Raw genomic sequence first — 24653 nt, 5'->3', positions numbered from 1 at the left:
TGTCTCGTATGTCTCCATCGTAGGTAAAATACAGGATGGCAATATGGAGAACAACCAGACTAAAGGTAACCTATTTTCAACTTTCCCCCATGGTTGGGATGTGCTCTAACTAGGGTTGCAAAAATTACGGTAACTTTCCCACAAAATTCCCAGGTTTCCCAGGTTTCTCCTGGTCGGAGGATTCCAGATTTTCTGCTTATTCCTTGATTTAAGGAATTTTCCGACCAGAATTTCTGGACAAACCTATTCATTTTGGGAAAGTTATCAGAATTTTTGCAAGCCTAGCTCGAACGTTCCTCTAACTTTGAGTCTCTTAAGGTTCCTCTAATGTTGAATTAACATCCATTCCGCCTGATGTACGTCTTGTGTCTGCAGTGTTGTTGTCAGTCAGTCTGCAGCGCTGTGGCTGTCTCAGCTCTAGGTCTCAAAGATTTTCTCTCTGTCTCTGTCTCTGTCTCTGTCTCTCTCTCTGTCTCTCTCTCTGTCTCTCTCTCTGTCTCTCTGTCTCTCTCTCTGTCTCTCTCTCTGTCTCTCTCTCTGTCTCTCTCTCTGTCTCTCTGTCTCTCTGTCTCTCTGTCTCTCTGTCTCTCTGTCTCTCTGTCTCTCTGTCTCTCTGTCTCTGTTTCTGTCTCTGTCTCTGTCTCTGTCTCTCTCTGTCTCTCTCTCCTGTAAATTAGGTTACCACTGTGTATTGCTAACAGGTTAGGTCACACAGGGCTGTGCAGGGTATTGTAAACAGGGTTTTCCACCAGTGCTCAAAGTGATAAGGTAACCAATAATGAGTCTGTTATTGATCTCCTGAAGAATACTGAATGTTGTCTACATACAGACACAAATGTTAAGAATCATATTCTTAATGAAAAACCAAAGGATACGTAAGGGTCATTCCATGAAATGAGTGGTATTTACGTCCTTTTGATATTCTATGTAGAAATTGTGCACTAATATTGCTTTTTTGAAAGCCTGTTATATTAAATGAAGTGCCCTTTAATATAGACCAGATGGAGAATTCAATCAATTAGATTTTTAAATGAATAATAGACTTCAACCCACTTAAAAATCCCATCAAGTTTTCACCGTCATTGTGATTATTTATTTCATGTGGTTAGTGACTCATTTACGTCTGTACCTCATTTTAAGGTGAACCCTGTTGTGAACTCTCTTTAATATATTTATAATATATATAATAATATATAATATATATATTATATTTATATTTTATTTTTTGAAAGTAACATTGAACATCTTGTAATCGAAGTGTAAAAGCAGGTGAGCTGGTTCTAATCGTTTTGTTTTTGGTGTTTTGTGGTAGAAAACTGAGCAGAACATGTTACCCATACAGCTAGAAATAGTTAAGCAATTACATTTGTTTTTGTGACGCTTGCATTCAATTGCCCTTTTGCCTTTTGCACACCACATGCGTCCGTTCCCTTTGTCACGGGGGGATTTATGGCTGATTTAACTTCTTAGGGATATCCCCCTTTATTTCAATTTTCTCCTAAAATGACATACCCAAATCTAACTGCCTGTAGCTCAGGCCCTGAAGCAAGGATATGCATATTCTTGGTACCATTTGAAAGGAAACACTTTGAAGTTTGTGGAAATGTGAATTGAATGTAGGAGAATATAACATAATAGATCTGGTAAAAGATAATACAACCATACAACGGTTTTTTTCTACCACCATCTTTGAAATGCAACAGAAAGGTTCCCAGTTCCAAGCATCATTCCGTTTGTAATTCCGATGGTGTCCACAAGATGGCAGCAGTGTATGTGCAAAGTTTCAGACGTTCGTAAACTTCGTAACTCTGAATATTCTTATAATTTTAGTCCAAAAGGAAAAGGCATGCGGTCGCACAAGGTTAGCAGCTACATTTTGCGACAGATACAGGGTTTCCGGATACTTCCGTAAAGCCCAGATCATTGGCTATCTAGCGTTCTAGGATCTCTGAGGAATAAATACGAATGTGATTTGACTCGTTCAAACAACGTTTAGTGTTAGATCTTCACTGATTCCTTTCTTTGCAAATTGAACGAGTGGAAATTCAAAATTGATCGTGCTTCTGCTATATGGACCTTTTTAGGATATGAAAAAATATTTTATCTAACAAAGCGACACTTCATGTTATCTCTGGAACCCTTTGGATGACAAATCATAGCAAGATTTCAGAATGTAAGTACACATTTCACCTTCAGAGGTGAATTTATCTGTCACGCCCTGGCCTTAGTTATCTTTGTTTTCTGTATTATTTTAGTTAGGTCAGGGTGTGACATGGGGGATGTTTGTGTGTATTTGTCTCGTCTTGGGTGGTTGTATTGTATAGGGGTTTTGTAGAGTGTATGGGGTTGTGTTCAGTGTAGGTGTCTAGGTAAGTCTATTGTTGCCTGGTTTGGTTCTCAATCAGAGACAGCTGTTTATTGTTGTCTCTGATTGGGAGCCATATTTAGGCAGCCATAGGCATTAGGCAGGTTGTGGGTAATTGTCTATGTCTAAACGTTAGTAGCTTGTGTGTGCACTTTCGTTTTGTAGCTTCACGGTTGTTTTGTTAGTTTGTAAAGTGTTTCGTTTGGTGTTCATCTTCTTCTCTAAATAAAGAGGATGAATTTATATCCCGCTGCGCCTTGGTCCACTCATTCACCAGAAGACGATCGTGACATTATCAAACCAATCGCGGTGAAAAAAAAGTGTTTTGTTGTTAGGAGCTCTCCTCAAACAATAGCATGGCACATTACGATGAACCCTGTGACAGTCAACCTTGTGACAGTCAACCCTGTGACAGTCAACCCTGTGACAGTCAACCCTGTGACAGTCAACCTTGTGACAGTCAACCCTGTGACAGTCAACCCTGTGACAGTCAACCCTGTTATAGTCAACCCTGTTATAGTCAACCCTGTGACAGTCAACCCTGTTATAGTCAACCCTGTGACAGTCAACCCTGTGACAGTCAACCCTGTTATAGTCAACCCTGTTATAGTCAACCCTTTGACAGTCAACCCTGTTATAGTCAACCCTGTGACAGTCAACCCTGTGACAGTCAACCCTGTTATAGTCAACTCTGTGACAGTCAACCCTGCTACAGTCAACCCTGCTACAGTCAACCCTGCTACAGTCAACCCTGTGACAGTCAACCCTGCTACAGTCAACCCTGTTACAGTCAACCCTGTTACAGTCAACCCTGTTACAGTCAAGCCTGTTATAGTCAAGCCTGTTATAGTCAAGCCTGTTATAGTCAACCCTGTTATAGTCAACCCTGTGACAGTCAACCCTGTTATAGTCAACCCTGTTACAGTCAACCCTGTGACAGTCAACCCTGTGACAGTCAACCCTGTTATAGTCAACCCTCCTACAGTCAACCCTGTTATAGTCAACCCTGTGACAGTCAACCCTGTGACAGTCAACCCTGTTATAGTCAACCTCCTACAGTCAACCCTGTTACAGTCAACCCTGTTATAGTCAACCCTGTTATAGTCAACCTCCTACAGTCAACCCTGTTACAGTCAACCCTGTTATAGTCAACCCTGAGACGGAAAAACATGTTTTTTTTTTATCATTTGAACATGTTTTATATGACACAGTGTGAAAATGATGTGAAATCAACCATTTTGTTTTTTTAACCAAGTTACACAGAATTGTTGGAACGAACCATAAATGACTGTAGGTAAGATGTGGATTGACTGTTGTGAGCTGTATCTTTTAACCTCACACAACAACGAGTACATTCCTTAACCTGATCAGAACAGTCTTTTTGTTGATGTGGTTTCCCCCCCCCTTTGTCTAAAGTATAACTATCCATGAAAACTTCTGAGCAACAACCCTCATTCTTAGATCGTATTTTGAAATGTCTTCGCTTTGAAATGTGGAACTGTGGCCTCCCGGGTGGCGCAGTGGTCTAGGGCACTGCATCGCAGTGCTAGCTGCGCCTCCAGAGTCTCTGGGTTCGCCCCCAGGCTCTGTCGCAGCCGGCCGCGACCGGGAGGTCCGTGGGGCGACGCACAATTGGGCTAGCGTCGTCCGGGTTAGGGAGGGTTTGGCCGGTAGGGATATCCTTGTCTCATCGCGCTCCAGCGACTCCTGTGGCGGGCCGGGCGCAGTGCGAGCCAACCAAGGGGGCCAGGTGCACGGTGTTTCCTCCGACACATTGGTGCGGCTGGCTTCCGTGTTGGAGGCATGCTGTGTTAAAGAAGCAATGCGGCTTGGTTGGGTTGTGCCTCGGAGGACGCATGGCTTTCGACCTTCGTCTCTCCCGAGCCCATACGGGAGTTGTAGCGATGAGACAAGATAGTAATTACTAGCGATTGGATAACACGAAAATTGGGGTCAAAAGGGGATAAAATTTAAAAAATAATATATAATATATATATATATATTAATAAAAAAAAATGTGGAACTGTAACATGTTTTTCCTAAGACGGATCACTGCTTCAGACAGTTACGGCGGGATGTTAGAACCTGTAGACATGTCAATGTATTGAAGAATATCCCACAGCTGTCTCTGTTGGTCGGGCACACCACTGGTGTGTAATAGGTTGGTTGTATATCTGGTCTGTATCACCTGAATGGATGGACCAGCCTAAATTGTGGTCATTCCCGTATAGCGTTAGGCCACAGGACCAGTCTAAGTCGTGGTCTTTCCTGTATAGCGTTAGGCCACAGGACCAGCCTAAGTTGTAGTCATTACTGTATAGCGTTAGGCCACAGGACCAGTCTAAGCTGTGGTCTTTCCTGTATAGCGTTAGGCCACAGGACCAGTCTAAGCTGTGGTCATTACTGTATAGCGTTAGGCCACAGGACCAGCCTAAGCTGTGGACTTTCCTGTATAGCGTTAGGCCACAGGACCAGCCTAAGCTGTGGTCATTACTGTATAGCGTTAGGCCACAGGACCTGTCTAAGCTGTGGTCATTACTGTATAGCGTTAGGCCACAGGACCAGTCTAAGCTGTGGTCATTACTGTATAGCGTTTGGCCACAGGACCAGTCTAAGCTGTGGTCATTACTGTATAGCGTTAGGCCACAGGACCAGTCTAAGCTGTGGTCATTACTGTATAGCGTTAGGCCACAGGACCAGCCTAAGCTGTGGTCATTACTGTATAGCGTTAGGCCACAGGACCAGCCTAAGCTGTGGTCATTACTGTATAGCGTTAGGCCACAGGACCAGCCTATGTTGTGGTCATTACTCTATAGCGTTAGGCCACAGGACCAGTCTAAGCTGTGGTCATTACTGTATAGCGTTAGGCCACAGGACCTGTCTAAGCTGTGGTCATTACTGTATAGCGTTAGGCCACAGGACCAGTGTAAGCTGTGGTCATTACTGTATAGCGTTTGGCCACAGGACCAGTCTAAGCTGTGGTCATTACTGTATAGCGTTAGGCCACAGGACCAGTCTAAGCTGTGGTCATTACTGTATAGCGTTAGGCCACAGGACCAGCCTAAGCTGTGGTCATTACTGTATAGCGTTAGGCCACAGGACCAGCCTAAGCTGTGGTCATTACTGTATAGCGTTAGGCCACAGGACCAGCCTATGTTGTGGTCATTACTCTATAGCGTTAGGCCACAGGACCAGTCTAAGCTGTGGTCATTACTGTATAGCGTTAGGCCACAGGACCTGTCTAAGCTGTGGTCATTACTGTATAGCGTTAGGCCACAGGACCAGTCTAAGCTGTGGTCATTACTGTATAGCGTTAGGCCACAGGACCAGCCTAAGCTGTGGTCATTACTGTATAGCGTTAGGCCACAGGACCAGCCTAAGCTGTGGTCATTACTGTATAGCGTTTGGCCACAGGACCAGTCTAAGCTGTGGTCTTTCCTGTATAGCGTTAGGCCACAGGACCAGCCTAAGCTGTGGTCATTACTGTATAGCGTTAGGCCACAGGACCAGCCTAAGATGTGGTCTTTCCTGTATAGCGTTAGGCCACAGGACCAGTCTAAGCTGTGGTCATTACTGTATAGCGTTAGGCCACAGGACTAGTCTAAGCTGTGGTCATTACTGTATAGCGTTAGGCCACAGGACCAGCCTAAATTGTGGTCATTACTGTATAGCGTTAGGCCACAGGACCAGTCTAAGCTGTGGTCATTACTGTATAGCGTTAGGCCACAGGACCAGTCTAAGCTGTGGTCATTAGTGTATAGCATTAGGCCACAGGACCAGTCTAAGCTGTGGTCATTACTGTATAGCGTTAGGCCACAGGACCAGTCTAAGCTGTGGTCATTACTGTATAGCGTTAGGCCACAGGACCAGTCTAAGTTGTGGTCTTTCCTGTATAGCGTTAAGCCACAGGACCAGTCTAAGCTGTGGTCATTACTGTATAGCGTTAGGCCACAGGACCAGTCTAAGCTGTGGTCATTACTGTATAGCGTTAGGCCACAGGACCAGTCTAAGCTGTGGTCATTACTGTATAGCGTTAGGCCACAGGACCAGCCTAAGCTGTGGTCATTACTGTATAGCGTTAGGCCACAGGACCAGTCTAAGCTGTGGTCATTCCTGTATAGCGTTAGGCCACAGGACCAGTCTAAGCTGTGGTCATTACTGTATAGCGTTAGGCCACAGGACCAGCCTAAGTCGTGGTCTTTCCTGTATAGCGTTAAGCCACAGGACCAGCCTAAGTTGTGGTCATTACTGTATAGCGTTTGGCCACAGGACCAGTCTAAGCTGTGGTCATTACTGTATAGCGTTAGGCCACAGGACCAGTCTAAGCTGTGGTCATTACTGTATAGCGTTAGGCCACAGGACCAGCCTAAGCTGTGGTCATTACTGTATAGCGTTAGGCCACAGGACCAGCCTAAGCTGTGGTCATTACTGTATAGCGTTTGGCCACAGGACCAGTCTAAGCTGTGGTCTTTCCTGTATAGCGTTAGGCCACAGGACCAGCCTAAGCTGTGGTCATTACTGTATAGCGTTAGGCCACAGGACCAGCCTAAATTGTGGTCATTACTGTATAGCGTTAGGCCACAGGACCAGTCTAAGCTGTGGTCATTACTGTATAGCGTTAGGCCACAGGACCAGTCTAAGCTGTGGTCATTACTGTATAGCGTTAGGCCACAGGACTAGTCTAAGCTGTGGTCATTACTGTATAGCATTAGGCCACAGGACCAGCCTAAATTGTGGTCATTACTGTATAGCGTTAGGCCACAGGACCAGTCTAAGCTGTGGTCATTACTGTATAGCGTTAGGCCACAGGACCAGTCTAAGCTGTGGTCATTACTGTATAGCGTTAGGCCACAGGACCAGTCTAAGCTGTGGTCATTACTGTATAGCGTTAGGCCACAGGACCAGCCTAAGCTGTGGTCATTAGTGTATAGCATTAGGCCACAGGACCAGTCTAAGCTGTGGTCATTACTGTATAGCGTTAGGCCACAGGACCAGTCTAAGCTGTGGTCATTACTGTATAGCGTTAGGCCACAGGACCAGTCTAAGCTGTGGTCATTACTGTATAGCGTTAGGCCACAGGACCAGTCTAAGCTGTGGTCATTACTGTATAGCGTTAGGCCACAGGACCAGTCTAAGCTGTGGTCATTACTGTATAGCGTTAGGCCACAGGACCAGTCTAAGCTGTGGTCATTACTGTATAGCGTTAGGCCACAGGACCAGCCTAAGCTGTGGTCATTACTGTATAGCGTTAGGCCACAGGACCTGCCTAAGCTGTGGTCATTACTGTATAGCGTTAGGCCACAGGACCAGTCTAAGCTGTGGTCATTCCTGTATAGCGTTAGGCCACAGGACCAGTCTAAGCTGTGGTCATTACTGTATAGCGTTAGGCCACAGGACCAGCCTAAGTCGTGGTCTTTCCTGTATAGCGTTAAGCCACAGGACCAGCCTAAATTGTGGTCATTACTGTATAGCGTTAGACCACAGGACCAGTCTAAGTTGTGGTCTTTCCTGTATAGCGTTAAGCCACAGGACCAGCCTAAATTGTGGTCATTACTGTATAGCGTTAGGCCACAGGACTAGTCTAAGCTGTGGTCATTACTGTATAGCGTTAGGCCACAGGACTAGTCTAAGCTGTGGTCATTACTGTATAGCGTTAAGCCACAGGATCAGTCTAAGCTGTGGTCATTCCTGTATAGCGTTAGGCCACAGGACCAGTCTAAGCTGTGGTCATTACTGTATAGCGTTAGGCCACAGGACCAGCCTAAGCTGTGGTCATTACTGTATAGCGTTAGGCCACAGGACCAGTCTAAGCTGTGGTCATTACTGTATAGCGTTAGGCCACAGGACCAGTCTAAGCTGTGGTCATTACTGTATAGCGTTAGGCCACAGGACCAGCCTAAGCTGTGGTCATTACTGTATAGCGTTAGGCCACAGGACCTGCCTAAGCTGTGGTCATTACTGTATAGCGTTAGGCCACAGGACCAGTCTAAGCTGTGGTCATTACTGTATAGCGTTAGGCCACAGGACGGGCCTAAATTGTGGTCTTTACTGTATAGCGTTAGGCCACTGGACCAGCCTAAGCTGTGGTCATTTTGAAGAAAGTAGGATGTTGAAACTGAGTATAAAACATGGTCATTGTAGATGTTGTTTGAAAGCCTAACACAACGAAATGGACAGCCCTTTCTAAGGTAATGATTCGTTAAAAAAACCCACCCTTATGCATATTTAGAGCTGATGCTTATTAATAGGCTTATGACCCTAAGCCCCCCCCCCCCCCCCCCCAAAAAAAAGACTAAATTCAAATTATGATTATGCCTTTATACGATACATAGTCTACTGCATATTACACACGACAGTAAAACATCAAACTGATTGAAAAATGTATTTGGTACATAATTGGTCTAGCCTTTCCTCGAATATTAAACACACTTCAGTAATGAGTGTAGAATGTATTATTATGGACCGGTTACCTTATGGACCGGTTACCTTATGGACCGGTTACCTTATGGACCGGTTACCTTATGGACCGGTTACCTTATGGACCGGTTACCTTATGGACCGGTTACCTTATGGACCGGTTACCTTATGGACCGGTTACCTTATGCTACGCCACAAACGTTCTACGAGTGTGTGAGAAAACGTATAGATCTAGGGGATGCTGTTGGTTCATTCATTATGTTGGGCCAGCTTACAGTTAGCTTTAAAAATGAGCGTGAATTAGTATTTTGATTGTTTAAAAAAAAATATTTTCCTAGTTAATTGGGTGATAACTTTAGCTAAACAGAAGATCTCATGCGTTTCCATCTCTCAGCTCGCTCTTTTGTTAATTTTCATCGTGCGGACGGGCGGTAAACATTTTTATTTAAAGTGTCGTTGCCGAAAACATATTATTAACGATGTCCCCCGTACAGATTTCACTTTTCCTAATTAAGCACTGCGTATCTGCAGGAACAGGGTAGGAGAGCCCATGGCATACAGAGTACTGGGTAGGAACAGGGTAGGAGAGCCCATGGCATACAGAGTACTGGGTAGCAGCAGGAACAGGGTTGGAGAGACCATGGAATACAGAGTACTGGGCAGGAACAGGGTTGGAGAGACCATGGAATACAGAGTACTGGGCAGGAACAGGGTTGGAGAGACCATGGCATACAGAGTACTGGGTAGCTGCAGGAACAGGGTTGGAGAGCCCATGGCATACAGAGTACTGGGTAGCTGCAGGAACAGGGTTGGAGAGCCCATGGCGTACAGAGTACTGGGTAGCTGCAGGAACAGGGTTGGAGAGCCCATGGCATACAGAGTACTGGGTAGCTGCAGGAACAGGGTTGGAGAGGCCATGGCATACAGAGTACTGGGCAGGAACAGGGTTGGAGAGACCATGGCATACAGAGTACTGGGTAGCTGCAGGAACAGGGTTGGAGAGCCCATGGCATACAGAGTACTGGGTAGGAACAGGGTAGGAGAGCCCATGGCATACAGAGTACTGGGTAGCTGCAGGAACAGGGTTGGAGAGCCCATGGCATACAGAGTACTGGGTAACTGCAGGAACAGGGTTGGAGAGGCCATGGCATACAGAGTACTGGGCAGGAACAGGGTTGGAGAGACCATGGCATACAGAGTACTGGGTAGCTGCAGGAACAGGGTTGGAGAGCCCATGGCATACAGAGTACTGGGTAGGAACAGGGTAGGAGAGCCCATGGCATACAGAGTACTGGGTAGCTGCAGGAACAGGGTTGGAGAGCCCATGGCATACAGAGTACTGGGCAGGAACAGGGTAGGAGAGCCCATGGCATACAGAGTACTGCGTATCTGCAGGAACAGGGTTGGAGAGCCCATGGCATACAGAGTACTGGGTAACTGCAGGAACAGGGTTGGAGAGGCCATGGCATACAGAGTACTGCGTATCTGCAGGAACAGGGTTGGAGAGACCATGGCATACAGAGTACTGCGTATCTGCAGGAACAGGGTTGGAGAGACCATGGCATACAGAGTACTGCGTATCTGCAGGAACAGGGTTGGAGAGCCCATGGCATACAGAGTACTGGGTAGCTGCAGGAACAGGGTTGGAGAGACCATGGCATACAGAGTACTGGGTAGAGGCAGGAACAGGGTTGGAGAGCCCATGGCATACAGAGTACTGGGCAGGAACAGGGTTGGAGAGACCATGGCATACAGAGTACTGGGTAGCTGCAGGAACAGGGTTGGAGAGCCCATGGCATACAGAGTACTGGGTAGCTGCAGGAACAGGGTTGGAGAGCCCATGGCATACAGAGTACTGGGTAGGAACAGGGTTGGAGAGACCATGGCATACAGAGTACTGGGTAGGAACAGGGTTGGAGAGCCCATGGCATACAGAGTACTGGGTAGAGGCAGGGTTGGAGAGCCCATGGCATACAGAGTACTGCGTATCTGCAGGAACAGGGTTGGAGAGCCCATGGCATACAGAGTACTGCGTATCTGCAGGAACAGGGTTGGAGAGCCCATGGCATACAGAGTACTGCGTATCTGCAGGAACAGGGTTGGAGAGCCCATGGCATACAGAGTACTGCGTATCTGCAGGAACAGGGTTGGAGAGCCCATGGCATACAGAGTACTGCGTATCTGCAGGAACAGGGTTGGAGAGCCCATGGCATACAGAGTACTGCGTATCTGCAGGAACAGGGTTGGAGAGCCCATGGCATACAGAGTACTGGGTAACTGCAGGAACAGGGTTGGAGAGCCCATGGCATACAGAGTACTGGGTAGCTGCAGGAACAGGGTTGGAGAGCCCATGGCATACAGAGTACTGGGCAGGAACAGGGTAGGAGAGCCCATGGCATACAGAGTACTGGGTAGGAACAGGGTAGGAGAGCCCATGGCATACAGAGTACTGGGTAGCAGCAGGAACAGGGTTGGAGAGACCATGGAATACAGAGTACTGGGCAGGAACAGGGTTGGAGAGACCATGGAATACAGAGTACTGGGCAGGAACAGGGTTGGAGAGACCATGGCATACAGAGTACTGGGTAGCTGCAGGAACAGGGTTGGAGAGCCCATGGCATACAGAGTACTGGGTAGCTGCAGGAACAGGGTTGGAGAGCCCATGGCGTACAGAGTACTGGGTAGCTGCAGGAACAGGGTTGGAGAGCCCATGGCATACAGAGTACTGGGTAGCTGCAGGAACAGGGTTGGAGAGGCCATGGCATACAGAGTACTGGGCAGGAACAGGGTTGGAGAGACCATGGCATACAGAGTACTGGGTAGCTGCAGGAACAGGGTTGGAGAGCCCATGGCATACAGAGTACTGGGTAGGAACAGGGTAGGAGAGCCCATGGCATACAGAGTACTGGGTAGCTGCAGGAACAGGGTTGGAGAGCCCATGGCATACAGAGTACTGGGTAACTGCAGGAACAGGGTTGGAGAGGCCATGGCATACAGAGTACTGGGCAGGAACAGGGTTGGAGAGACCATGGCATACAGAGTACTGGGTAGCTGCAGGAACAGGGTTGGAGAGCCCATGGCATACAGAGTACTGGGTAGGAACAGGGTAGGAGAGCCCATGGCATACAGAGTACTGGGTAGCTGCAGGAACAGGGTTGGAGAGCCCATGGCATACAGAGTACTGGGCAGGAACAGGGTAGGAGAGCCCATGGCATACAGAGTACTGCGTATCTGCAGGAACAGGGTTGGAGAGCCCATGGCATACAGAGTACTGGGTAACTGCAGGAACAGGGTTGGAGAGGCCATGGCATACAGAGTACTGCGTATCTGCAGGAACAGGGTTGGAGAGACCATGGCATACAGAGTACTGCGTATCTGCAGGAACAGGGTTGGAGAGACCATGGCATACAGAGTACTGCGTATCTGCAGGAACAGGGTTGGAGAGCCCATGGCATACAGAGTACTGGGTAGCTGCAGGAACAGGGTTGGAGAGACCATGGCATACAGAGTACTGGGTAGAGGCAGGAACAGGGTTGGAGAGCCCATGGCATACAGAGTACTGGGCAGGAACAGGGTTGGAGAGACCATGGCATACAGAGTACTGGGTAGCTGCAGGAACAGGGTTGGAGAGCCCATGGCATACAGAGTACTGGGTAGCTGCAGGAACAGGGTTGGAGAGCCCATGGCATACAGAGTACTGGGTAGGAACAGGGTTGGAGAGACCATGGCATACAGAGTACTGGGTAGGAACAGGGTTGGAGAGCCCATGGCATACAGAGTACTGGGTAGAGGCAGGGTTGGAGAGCCCATGGCATACAGAGTACTGCGTATCTGCAGGAACAGGGTTGGAGAGCCCATGGCATACAGAGTACTGCGTATCTGCAGGAACAGGGTTGGAGAGCCCATGGCATACAGAGTACTGCGTATCTGCAGGAACAGGGTTGGAGAGCCCATGGCATACAGAGTACTGCGTATCTGCAGGAACAGGGTTGGAGAGCCCATGGCATACAGAGTACTGCGTATCTGCAGGAACAGGGTTGGAGAGCCCATGGCATACAGAGTACTGCGTATCTGCAGGAACAGGGTTGGAGAGCCCATGGCATACAGAGTACTGGGTAACTGCAGGAACAGGGTTGGAGAGCCCATGGCATACAGAGTACTGGGTAGCTGCAGGAACAGGGTTGGAGAGCCCATGGCATACAGAGTACTGGGCAGGAACAGGGTAGGAGAGCCCATGGCATACAGAGTACTGCGTATCTGCAGGAACAGGGTTGGAGAGCCCATGGCATACAGAGTACTGGGTAACTGCAGGAACAGGGTTGGAGAGGCCATGGCATACAGAGTACTGCGTATCTGCAGGAACAGGGTTGGAGAGACCATGGCATACAGAGTACTGCGTATCTGCAGGAACAGGGTTGGAGAGACCATGGCATACAGAGTACTGCGTATCTGCAGGAACAGGGTTGGAGAGCCCATGGCATACAGAGTACTGGGTAGCTGCAGGAACAGGGTTGGAGAGACCATGGCATACAGAGTACTGGGTAGAGGCAGGAACAGGGTTGGAGAGCCCATGGCATACAGAGTACTGGGCAGGAACAGGGTTGGAGAGACCATGGCATACAGAGTACTGGGTAGCTGCAGGAACAGGGTTGGAGAGCCCATGGCATACAGAGTACTGGGTAGCTGCAGGAACAGGGTTGGAGAGCCCATGGCATACAGAGTACTGGGCAGGAACAGGGTTGGAGAGACCATGGCATACAGAGTACTGGGTAGGAACAGGGTTGGAGAGCCCATGGCATACAGAGTACTGGGTAGAGGCAGGGTTGGAGAGCCCATGGCATACAGAGTACTGCGTATCTGCAGGAACAGGGTTGGAGAGCCCATGGCATACAGAGTACTGCGTATCTGCAGGAACAGGGTTGGAGAGCCCATGGCATACAGAGTACTGCGTATCTGCAGGAACAGGGTTGGAGAGCCCATGGCATACAGAGTACTGCGTATCTGCAGGAACAGGGTTGGAGAGCCCATGGCATACAGAGTACTGCGTATCTGCAGGAACAGGGTTGGAGAGCCCATGGCATACAGAGTACTGCGTATCTGCAGGAACAGGGTTGGAGAGCCCATGGCATACAGAGTACTGGGTAACTGCAGGAACAGGGTTGGAGAGCCCATGGCATACAGAGTACTGGGTAGCTGCAGGAACAGGGTTGGAGAGCCCATGGCGTACAGAGTACTGGGTAGCTGCAGGAACAGGGTTGGAGAGCCCATGGCGTACAGAGTACTGGGTAGCTGCAGGAACAGGGTTGGAGAGCCCATGGCATACAGAGTACTGGGTAGCTGCAGGAACAGGGTTGGAGAGCCCATGGCATACAGAGTACTGGGTAGCTGCAGGAACAGGGTTGGAGAGCCCATGGCATACAGAGTACTGGGTAGCTGCAGGAACAGGGTTGGAGAGCCCATGGCATACAGAGTACTGGGTAGCTGCAGGAACAGGGTTGGAGAGCCCATGGCATACAGAGTACTGGGTAAATGCAGGAACAGGGTTGGAGAGACCATGGCATACAGAGTACTGGGTAGCTGCATGAACAAGGTTGGAGAGCCCATGGCATACAGAGTACTGGGTAGCTGCAGGAACAGGGTAGGAGAGCCCATAGCATACAGAGTACTGGGTAGCTGCAGGAACAGGGTTGGAGAGCCCATGGCATACAGAGTACTGGGTAGCTGCAGGAACAGGGTTGGAGAGCCCATGGCATACAGAGTACTGGGTAGCTGCAGGAACAGGGTTGGAGAGCCCATGGCATACAGAGTACTGGGTAAATGCAGGAACAGGGTTGGAGAGACCATGGCATACAGAGTACTGGGTAGCTGCATGAACAAGGTTGGAGAGCCCATGGCATACAGAGTACTGGGTAGCTGCAGGAACAGGGTTGGAGAGCCCATGGCATACAGAGTACTGGGTAGCTGCAGGAACAGGGTTGGAGAGCCCATGGCATACAGAGTACTGGGTAGCTGCAGGAACAGGGTTGGAGAGCCCATGGCATACAGAGTACTGGGTAGCTGCAGGAACAGGGTTGGAGAGCCCATGGCATACAGAGTACTGGGTAAATGCAGGAACAGGGTTGGAGAGACCATGGCATACAGAGTACTGGGTAGCTGCATGAACAAGGTTGTAGAGCCCATGGCATACAGAGTACTGGGTAGCTGCAGGAACAGGGTAGGAGAGCCCATGGCATACAGAGTACTGGGTAACTGCAGGAACAGAGTTGGAGAGACCATGGCATACAGAGTACTGGGTAGCTGCAGGAACAGGGTTGGAGAGACCATGGCATACAGAGTACTGGGTAGGAACAGAGTTGGAGAGACCATGGCATACAGAGTACTGGGTAGGAACAGAGTTGGAGAGACCATGGCATGCATAGTACTGGGTAGGAACAGGAACAGGGTTGGAGAGCCCATGGCATACAGAGTACTGAGTAGCTGCAGGAACAGGGTTGGAGAGACCATGGCATACAGAGTACTGGGTAGCTGCAGGAACTGGGTAGGAGAGCCCATGGCATACAGAGTACTGGGTAGCTGCAGGAACAGGGTAGGAGAGACCATGGCATACAGAGTACTGGGTAGCTGCAGGAACAGGGTTGGAGAGCCCATGGCATACAGAGTACTGGGTAGGAACAGGGTTGGAGAGACAATGGCATACAGAGTACTGGGTAGGAACAGGAACAGGGTTGGAGAGACCATGGCATACAGAGTACTGGGTAGCTGCAGGAACAGGGTTGGAGAGTCCATGGCATACAGAGTACTGGGTAGCTGCAGGAACAGGGTTGGAGAGGCCATGGCGTACAGAGTACTGGGTAGCTGCAGGAACAGGTTTGGAGAGGCCATGGCATACAGAGTACTGGGTAGCTGCAGGAACAGGGTTGGAGAGACCATGGCATACAGAGTACTGGGCAGGAACAGGTTTGGAGAGGCCATGGCATACAGAGTACTGGGCAGGAACAGGTTTGGAGAGGCCATGGCATACAGAGTACTGGGTGGAACAGGGTTGGAGAGGCCATGGCATACAGAGTACTGGGTAGCTGCAGGAACAGGGTTGGAGAGCCCATGGCATACAGAGTACTGGGTAGCTGCAGGAACAAGGTTGGAGAGGCCATGGCATACAGAGTACTGGGCAGGAACAGGGTTGGAGAGACCATGGCATACAGAGTACTGGGTAGCTGCAGGAACAGTGTTGGAGAGTCCATGGCATACAGAGTACTGGGTAGCAGCAGCAACAGGGTTGGAGAGACCATTGCATACAGAGTACTGGGTAGGAACAGGGTTGGAGAGACCATGGCATACAGAGTACTGGGTAGGAACAGGAACAGGGTTGGAGATCCCATGACATACAGAGTACTGGGTAGGAACAGGAACAGGGTTGGAGAGCCCATGGCATACAGAGTACTGGGCAGGAACAGGGTTGGAGAGACCATGGCGTACAGAGTACTGGGCAGCTGCAGGAACAGGGTAGGAGAGACCATGGCATACAGAGTACTGGGCAGCTGCAGGAACAGGGTTGGAGAGGCCATGGCATACAGAGTACTGGGCAGCTGCAGGAACAGGGTTGGAGAGACCATGGCATACAGAGTACTGGGTAGGAACAGGAACAGGGTTGGAGATCCCATGACATACAGAGTACTGGGCAGCTGCAGGAACAGGGTTGGAGAGGCCATGGCAAACAGAGTACTGGGCAGGAACAGGGTTGGAGAGGCCATGGCATACAGAGTACTGGGCAGGAACAGGGTTGGAGAGACCATGGCATACAGAGTACTGGGTAGGAACAGGGTAGGAGAGACCATGGCATACAGAGTACTGGGTAGCTGCAGGAACAGGGCTGGAGAGACCATGGCATACAGAGTACTGGGTAGGAACAGGGTAGGAGAGACCATGGCATACAGAGTACTGGGCAGTAACAGGGTTGGAGAGACCATGGCATACAGAGTACTGGGTAGCTGCAGGAACAGGGTTGGAGAGCCCATGGCATACAGAGTACTGGGTAGCAGCAGGAACAGGGTTGGAGAGCCCATGGCATACAGAGTACTGGGTAGGAACAGGGTAGGAGAGACCATGGCATACAGAGTACTGGGTAGGAACAGGGTAGGAGAGACCATGGCATACAGAGTACTGGGCAGGAACAGGGTTGGAGAGACCATGGCATACAGAGTACTGGGTAGCTGCAGGAACAGGGTTGGAGAGACCATGGCATACAGAGTACTGGGTAGCTGCAGGAACAGGGTTGGAGAGCCCATGGCATACAGAGTACTGGGTAGGAACAGGGTTGGAGAGACAATGGCATACAGAGTACTGGGTAGGAACAGGAACAGGGTTGGAGAGACCATGGCATACAGAGTACTTGGTAGCTGCAGGAACAGGGTTGGAGAGTCCATGGCATACAGAGTACTGGGTAGCTGCAGGAACAGGGTTGGAGAGGCCATGGCGTACAGAGTACTGGGTAGCTGCAGGAACAGGTTTGGAGAGGCCATGGCATACAGAGTACTGGGTAGCTGCAGGAACAGGGTTGGAGAGACCATGGCATACAGAGTACTGGGCAGACACAGGTTTGGAGAGGCCATGGCATACAGAGTACTGGGCAGGAACAGGTTTGGAGAGGCCATGGCATACAGAGTACTGGGTGGAACAGGGTTGGAGAGGCCATGGCATACAGAGTACTGGGTAGCTGCAGGAACAGGGTTGGAGAGCCCATGGCATACAGAGTACTGGGTAGCTGCAGGAACAAGGTTGGAGAGGCCATGGCATACAGAGTACTGGGCAGGAACAGGGTTGGAGAGACCATGGCATACAGAGTACTGGGTAGCTGCAGGAACAGTGTTGGAGAGTCCATGGCATACAGAGTACTGGGTAGCAGCAGCAACAGGGTTGGAGAGACCATTGCATACAGAGTACTGGGTAGGAACAGGGTTGGAGAGACCATGGCATACAGAGTACTGGGTAGGAACAGGAACAGGGTTGGAGATCCCATGACATACAGAGTACTGGGTAGGAACAGGAACAGGGTTGGAGAGCCCATGGCATACAGAGTACTGGGCAGGAACAGGGTTGGAGAGACCATGGCGTACAGAGTACTGGGCAGCTGCAGGAACAGGGTAGGAGAGACCATGGCATACAGAGTACTGGGCAGCTGCAGGAACAGGGTTGGAGAGGCCATGGCATACAGAGTACTGGGCAGCTGCAGGAACAGGGTTGGAGAGGCCATGGCATACAGAGTACTGGGCAGGAACAGGGTTGGAGAGGCCATGGCATACAGAGTACTGGGCAGGAACAGGGTTGGAGAGACCATGGCATACAGAGTACTGGGTAGGAACAGGGTAGGAGAGACCATGGCATACAGAGTACTGGGTAGCTGCAGGAACAGGGCTGGAGAGACCATGGCATACAGAGTACTGGGTAGGAACAGGGTAGGAGAGACCATGGCATACAGAGTACTGGGTAGCTGCAGGAACAGGGTTGGAGAGCCCATGGCATACAGAGTACTGGGTAGCAGCAGGAACAGGGTTGGAGAGCCCATGGCATACAGAGTACTGGGTAGGAACAGGGTAGGAGAGACCATGGAATACAGAGTACTGGGTAGGAAAAGGGTAGGAGAGACCATGGCATACAGAGTACTGGGCAGGAACAGGGTTGGAGAGACCATGGCATACAGAGTACTGGGTAGCTGCAGGAACAGGGTTGGAGAGCCCATGGCATACAGAGTACTGGGTAGCTGCAGGAACGGGGTTGGAGAGACCATGGCATACAGAGTACTGGGCAGGAACAGGGTTGGAGAGACCATGGCATACAGAGTACTGGGTGGGAACATGGTAGGAGAGACCATGGCATACAGAGTTCTGGGTAGCTGCAGGAACAGGGTTTGGAGAGACCATGGCATACAGAGTACTGGGTAGCTGCAGGAACAGGGTTGGAGAGCCCATGGCATACAGAGTACTGGGTAGCTGCAGGAACAGGGTTGGAGAGCCCATGGCATACAGAGTACTGGGTAGCAGCAGGAACAGGGTTGGAGGGGCCATGGGGTACAGAGTACTGGGCAGGAACAGGTTTGGAGAGACCATGGCATACAGAGTACTGGGTAGGAACAGGAACAGGGTTGGAGAGACCATGGCATACAGAGTTCTGGGTAGCTGCAGGAACAGGGTTTGGAGAGACCATGGCATACAGAGTACTGGGTAGCTGCAGGAACAGGGTTGGAGAGCCCATGGCATACAGAGTACTGGGTAGCTGCAGTAACAGGGTTGGAGAGCCCATGGCATACAGAGTACTGGGTAGCAGCAGGAACAGGGTTGGAGGGGCCATGGGGTACAGAGTACTGGGCAGGAACAGGTTTGGAGAGACCATGGCATACAGAGTACTGGGTAGCTGCAGGAACAGGGTTGGAGAGCCCATGGCATTCAGAGTTTGTGTGGAATATCACCTGTCATGCAGCGAGAGCATGGTCCTAAAACATTGGTTAATGCCTGGAGTGAAATAAGTGTTTTTATATTGACTTCTCAGCTGCTCATATTAACCACAGACCCGCTATAAAAACCCAAGTAGCCTATCAGAAATCATTGGAAAACGGACCGGCGGGATCCATTCGCTATTCGAGTTCATATGGACTGTCTTTATTCCCCTGCTCATGTTCCCGACCCCTTGATAATGGGCCGTACTAAATCTAAATTAATTTGACGTATTAGTGAAGATTAAATTGAGAATAGTGTGATGGGTGAATATTTGATCACTCGATGAGAGAACAGCTCCGCAGCCTGAGGCAAGGAACAGAGAGTTTAGAGATTTTTTTTTGTTACTTTCGAAAATCTATAGCCGATAGTCACATCAATAACATATAGTCACATCACTAATCTATCATATAGGACTAATCTATCGTATAGGACTTGTCTAGCATATAGGACTAAATATATCATATAGGACTAATCTGTCATATAGGACTAATCTAGGACTAATCTATCATATAGGACTAATCTATCGTATAGGACTAATCTATCGTGTAGGACTAATCTATAGTATAGGACTAATCTATCATATAGGACTAATCTATCATGTAGGACTAATCTATCGTGTAGGACTAATCTATCGTGTAGGACTAATCTATCATATAGGACTAATCTATCGTGTAGGACTAATCTATCATATAGGACTAATCTATCATATAGGACTAATCTATCATATAGGACTAATCTATCGTGTAGGACTAATCTATCATGTAGGACTAATCTATCATGTAGGACTAATCTATCATATAGGACTAATCTATCGTGTAGGACTAATCTATCGTGTAGGACTAATCTATCATGTAGGACTAATCTATCATGTAGGACTAATCTATCATATAGGACTAATCTATGGTGTAGGACTAATCTATCGTGTAGGACTAATCTATCATGTAGGACTAATCTATCGTATAGGACTAATCTATCGTATAGGACTAATCTATCATATAGGACTAATCTATCATATAGGACTAATCTATCATGTAGGACTAATCTATCATATAGGACTAATCTATCGTGTAGGACTAATCTATCGTGTAGGACTAATCTATCATGTAGGACTAATCTATCGTATAGGACTAATCTATCGTATAGGACTAATCTATCATATAGGACTAATCTATCATGTAGGACTAATCTATCATGTAGGACTAATCTATCGTATAGGACTAATCTATCATGTAGGACTAATCTATCATATAGGACTAATCTATCGTGTAGGACTAATCTATCGTGTAGGACTAATCTATCGTGTAGGACTAATCTATCGTGTAGGACTAATCTATCATGTAGGACTAATCTATCATATAGGACTAATCTATCATATAGGACTAATCTATCATGTAGGACTAATCTATCATGTAGGACTAATCTATCGTATAGGACTAATCTATCATATAGGACTAATCTATCATATAAGACTAATCTATCGTATAGGACTAATCTATCATATAGGACTAATCTATCATATAGGACTAATCTATCATGTAGGACTAATCTATCATATAGGACTAATCTATCGTGTAGGACTAATCTATCGTGTAGGACTAATCTATCATGTAGGACTAATCTATCGTATAGGACTAATCTATCGTATAGGACTAATCTATCATATAGGACTAATCTATCATGTAGGACTAATCTATCATGTAGGACTAATCTATCGTATAGGATTAATCTATAGTATAGGACTAATCTATCATATAGGACTAATCTATCGTGTAGGACTAATCTATCGTGTAGGACTAATCTATCATATAGGACTAATCTATAGTATAGGACTAATCTATCGTATAGGACTAATCTATCATATAGGACTAATCTATCGTATAGGACTAATCAATCGTGTAGGACTAATCTATCATATAGGACTAATCTATCGTGTAGGACTAATCTATCGTGTAGGACTAATCTATCGTGTAGGACTAATCTATCATATAGGACTAATCTATCATATAGGACTAATCTATCATATAGGACTAATCTATAGTATAGGACTAATCTATCATGTAGGACTAATCTATCATATAGGACTAATCTATCGTGTAGGACTAATCTATCGTGTAGGACTAATCTATAGTATAGGACTAATCTATCATGTAGGACTAATCTATCATATAGGACTAATCTATCATGTAGGACTAATCTATCATGTAGGACTAATCTATCGTGTAGGACTAATCTATCGTGTAGGACTAATCTATCATGTAGGACTAATCTATCATATAGGACTAATCTATCATGTAGGACTAATCTATCATATAGGACTAATCTATCGTGTAGGACTAATCTATCATATAGGACTAATCTATCATGTAGGACTAATCTATCGTGTAGGACTAATCTATCATGTAGGACTAATCTATCATATAGGACTAATCTATCATATAGGACTAATCTATCGTGTAGGACTAATCTATCATGTAGGACTAATCTATCGTGTAGGACTAATCTATCATGTAGGACTAATCTATCATATAGGACTAATCTAGGACAGACAATTTTGACATGTCGAATACGCGCTTGTTGGAAAACTGACTTGTTGGAAAGGTGGTAATGACGATGCCAAGTTTAAAATCAGTGAGCTCTTCAGTAAGGCCATTCTACTGCCAGTGTTCGTCTATGAAGTTGGCATTGCTGCATTGCATTGCTGTGTGTTTTTTGGACATGTAGTGTATGTATATACTGTAAATACTGTATACGTATAAACTCATCTTACTATTGAGAGTTAGAAAACACAAGGTGTGAGTTCAACTTTCGGGTTCTGCATCAGCAGTTTCTCTATTGTTATGTCAGTCACTGACAGTCACTCGATTAGCCATGTTAGCCATGTTAGCCATGTTAGCGATGTTAGCAATGTTAGCGATGTTAGCCATGTTAGCCATGTTAGCCATGTTAGCCATGTCAGCTAACAATTTTTAGATTGGTAAATTAGTCTAGCAGCTAGTTATATAAACTGGTAGTAATCATGGCCAACTACCAACCGGGGGCCCTGACCTCCAGGGGGGCCACCTGTTGATTTTGTTAGTCAGTCTCATTCAGAATATCATATTGACATGGCATAAGTCATGACAACATCTGTATAATTGCAGGAAATTAGCTTTAAACTGCACAAACTTCTCTCTTTAATCGCAAAATGAAATTTGTTATAAATTTGAAACATTTTCTCTTCGTCCCATGGCAAAATGTGTACAACTGCCGAAAACTTGCTTTAAAACTGCAACATTTTCTCTATGCCACATGGCAAAATGTGTGGAATGGCAGGACATTAACTTTAAAACTTACATTTTTCTCTCTGCTGTCAAGAGGGGGGGGGGGGGGACCACGGAAAACAAATTTCACTTCGGCCCTGAAAAGGCTAGGGAAAGCCCCAGTCCCATAATAACCTCTGTCTTTGTGTTCCTCTGGTTGTTTCAGTCAAGAAGCAGGACGGAGCGGCTGCCATGGAGATGCAGCCTCTGAAGAGCGCCGAGGGAGGAGAGATGGAGGAGAAGGAGAAGAAGAAAGCAAATGTCTCCAAGAAGGAGAAGTCTGTCCTCCAGGGGAAACTGACCAAGCTGGCTGTTCAGATCGGCAAAGCAGGTACGGCAGATCAATCAATATGATATAATCCATAATCAATAGGCTTTGAAACGTTGATCAGACCACTCAATATATGATCCATTTTTTATCTCAATGGGGCAGTAGATCATATCGCGATGATATTCTGAGGTGAAATAGGGAGATCATATCACTGGCAGAATTAAATGTAGGAGTCATTGGTCTATGTGGAATCACAGAGGTACATATTTAATGCACTGCTGCTGCTGATGATTTGTGAAGTTTAATTTTTATTTATTTATTTTTATTAAACTAGGCAAGTCAGTTAAGAACAAATTCTTAATTACAATGACAGCCTATCGGGGAACTGCCTTGTTCAGGGGCAGAACGACAGATTTGTACCTTGTCAGCTCTGGGATTCGATCTTGCAACGTTTCAGTTACAAGTCCAACGCTCATCAAATAAACATTTGATATAATGTATAAAAAAAAGCCATGCATCTTTAATCTGTTTACAAGTAAAGAAAAGTAAAAGAGAAGTAATGTACAGTCAGGACAGCCGCTGACATCTTGTCCTTATCATTCTCCAGGTCTGATAATGTCAGCCATCAGTAGAGTAGAGTAGAGTAGAGTAGAGTAGAGTAGAGTAGAGTAGAGTAGAGTAGAGTAGAGTAGAGTAGAACAGAATAGAATATATAGGAAGAGTAGAGTAGAATAGAGTATAATAGAGTAGATTAACTTTCTCCTTGTCCTTGTCCCTCCAGGTCTGGTGATGTCAGCCATCACAGTGATCATCCTGGTGCTGTACTTTGCTGTGGACAACTTTGTCCTGCAGAAGAGGCCGTGGCTGACGGAGTGCACTCCCATCTACGTACAATACTTTGTCAAGTTCTTCATCATCGGCGTCACCGTGCTGGTGGTGGCTGTACCCGAGGGGCTGCCCCTGGCCGTCACCATCTCCCTGGCCTACTCTGTCAAGGTATGTACAAGCGCACGCACGCACACACACACACACACACACACTGGTCGGCACCATCTCCCTGGCCTACTCTGTCAAGGTGACACATGTTCTGTCTTTTGTCTTATATTTGATTTCTGACCAATTAGAAGTGTCAAAGGATTGGAATCGTGAGAATGACGAGAATGATCCCAGTAAACCGGGAACATTCCTAGAACATTAGATTCCCATTAAGTTCTAGTAAGGGTTTTTTATCTAACATTAGGATGATAACATCCCAAAGGAATGTTTTTGATAAAAATCTATGTAATTTATCAAAAATGTTTTACATTAAATATCCTTGGAATGTTCTCCTGACGGTCACAAAAGTTTGTGCACAACATCTGTAACAACCATCACAGAACAATACCCAAAAGTTAATATGTTTATATAAAACATTTGCCCGATGTTGCAAGAATATTCCTGTAATGCTTTGAATCTGTTCTTTTAAAAGGTTCCCAGAATGTTTCATTAGGTTGTGGGAACATTGTGGGTACGTCATAAAATAAATGTTCCCAAAATACCAAAAACTGTCCAGTTGTGCAGATGTTTCTACGGCGTTTCTTTTAGGGTGCAAAAAAAACATTCACCTGATGTCACAAGAACGTCCCCAGAACACATTTTGTCTTTTCTTTACATTTTCCCAGAATGTTTCATTAGCTTGTGGGAACGTTGTGGGGACATGTCAAGAGATATGTTCCCAGAAAACCAAAACTTGTGCTGACGTTCAGATAATGTTTGTACCAGGGTGCGCAAAACGTTCGTTTTATGTTGCAAGAATGTTGACAAAACATAAT

The 24653-nt window shown here is 47.2% G+C and overlaps 1 protein-coding gene across 1 annotated transcript in view; it reads left to right on the top strand.

Moving 5' to 3' along the window:
• Positions 1-24653, top strand: part of LOC129851335 (plasma membrane calcium-transporting ATPase 2-like) — a 229177-nt gene that overhangs the window by 127761 nt on the left and 76763 nt on the right. The window contains exons 7-9 of the mRNA XM_055917802.1: positions 24-65; positions 22738-22902; positions 23624-23838. Coding sequence (XP_055773777.1) covers positions 24-65; positions 22738-22902; positions 23624-23838 — 422 coding nt within the window. The remainder of the gene's footprint in view (positions 1-23; positions 66-22737; positions 22903-23623; positions 23839-24653) is intronic.

Source organism: Salvelinus fontinalis, chromosome 3 (genome assembly GCF_029448725.1).
Source record: "Salvelinus fontinalis isolate EN_2023a chromosome 3, ASM2944872v1, whole genome shotgun sequence".
Lineage (NCBI taxonomy): Eukaryota > Metazoa > Chordata > Actinopteri > Salmoniformes > Salmonidae > Salvelinus > Salvelinus fontinalis.
This window is presented reverse-complemented; position numbering and strand designations above follow the sequence as displayed.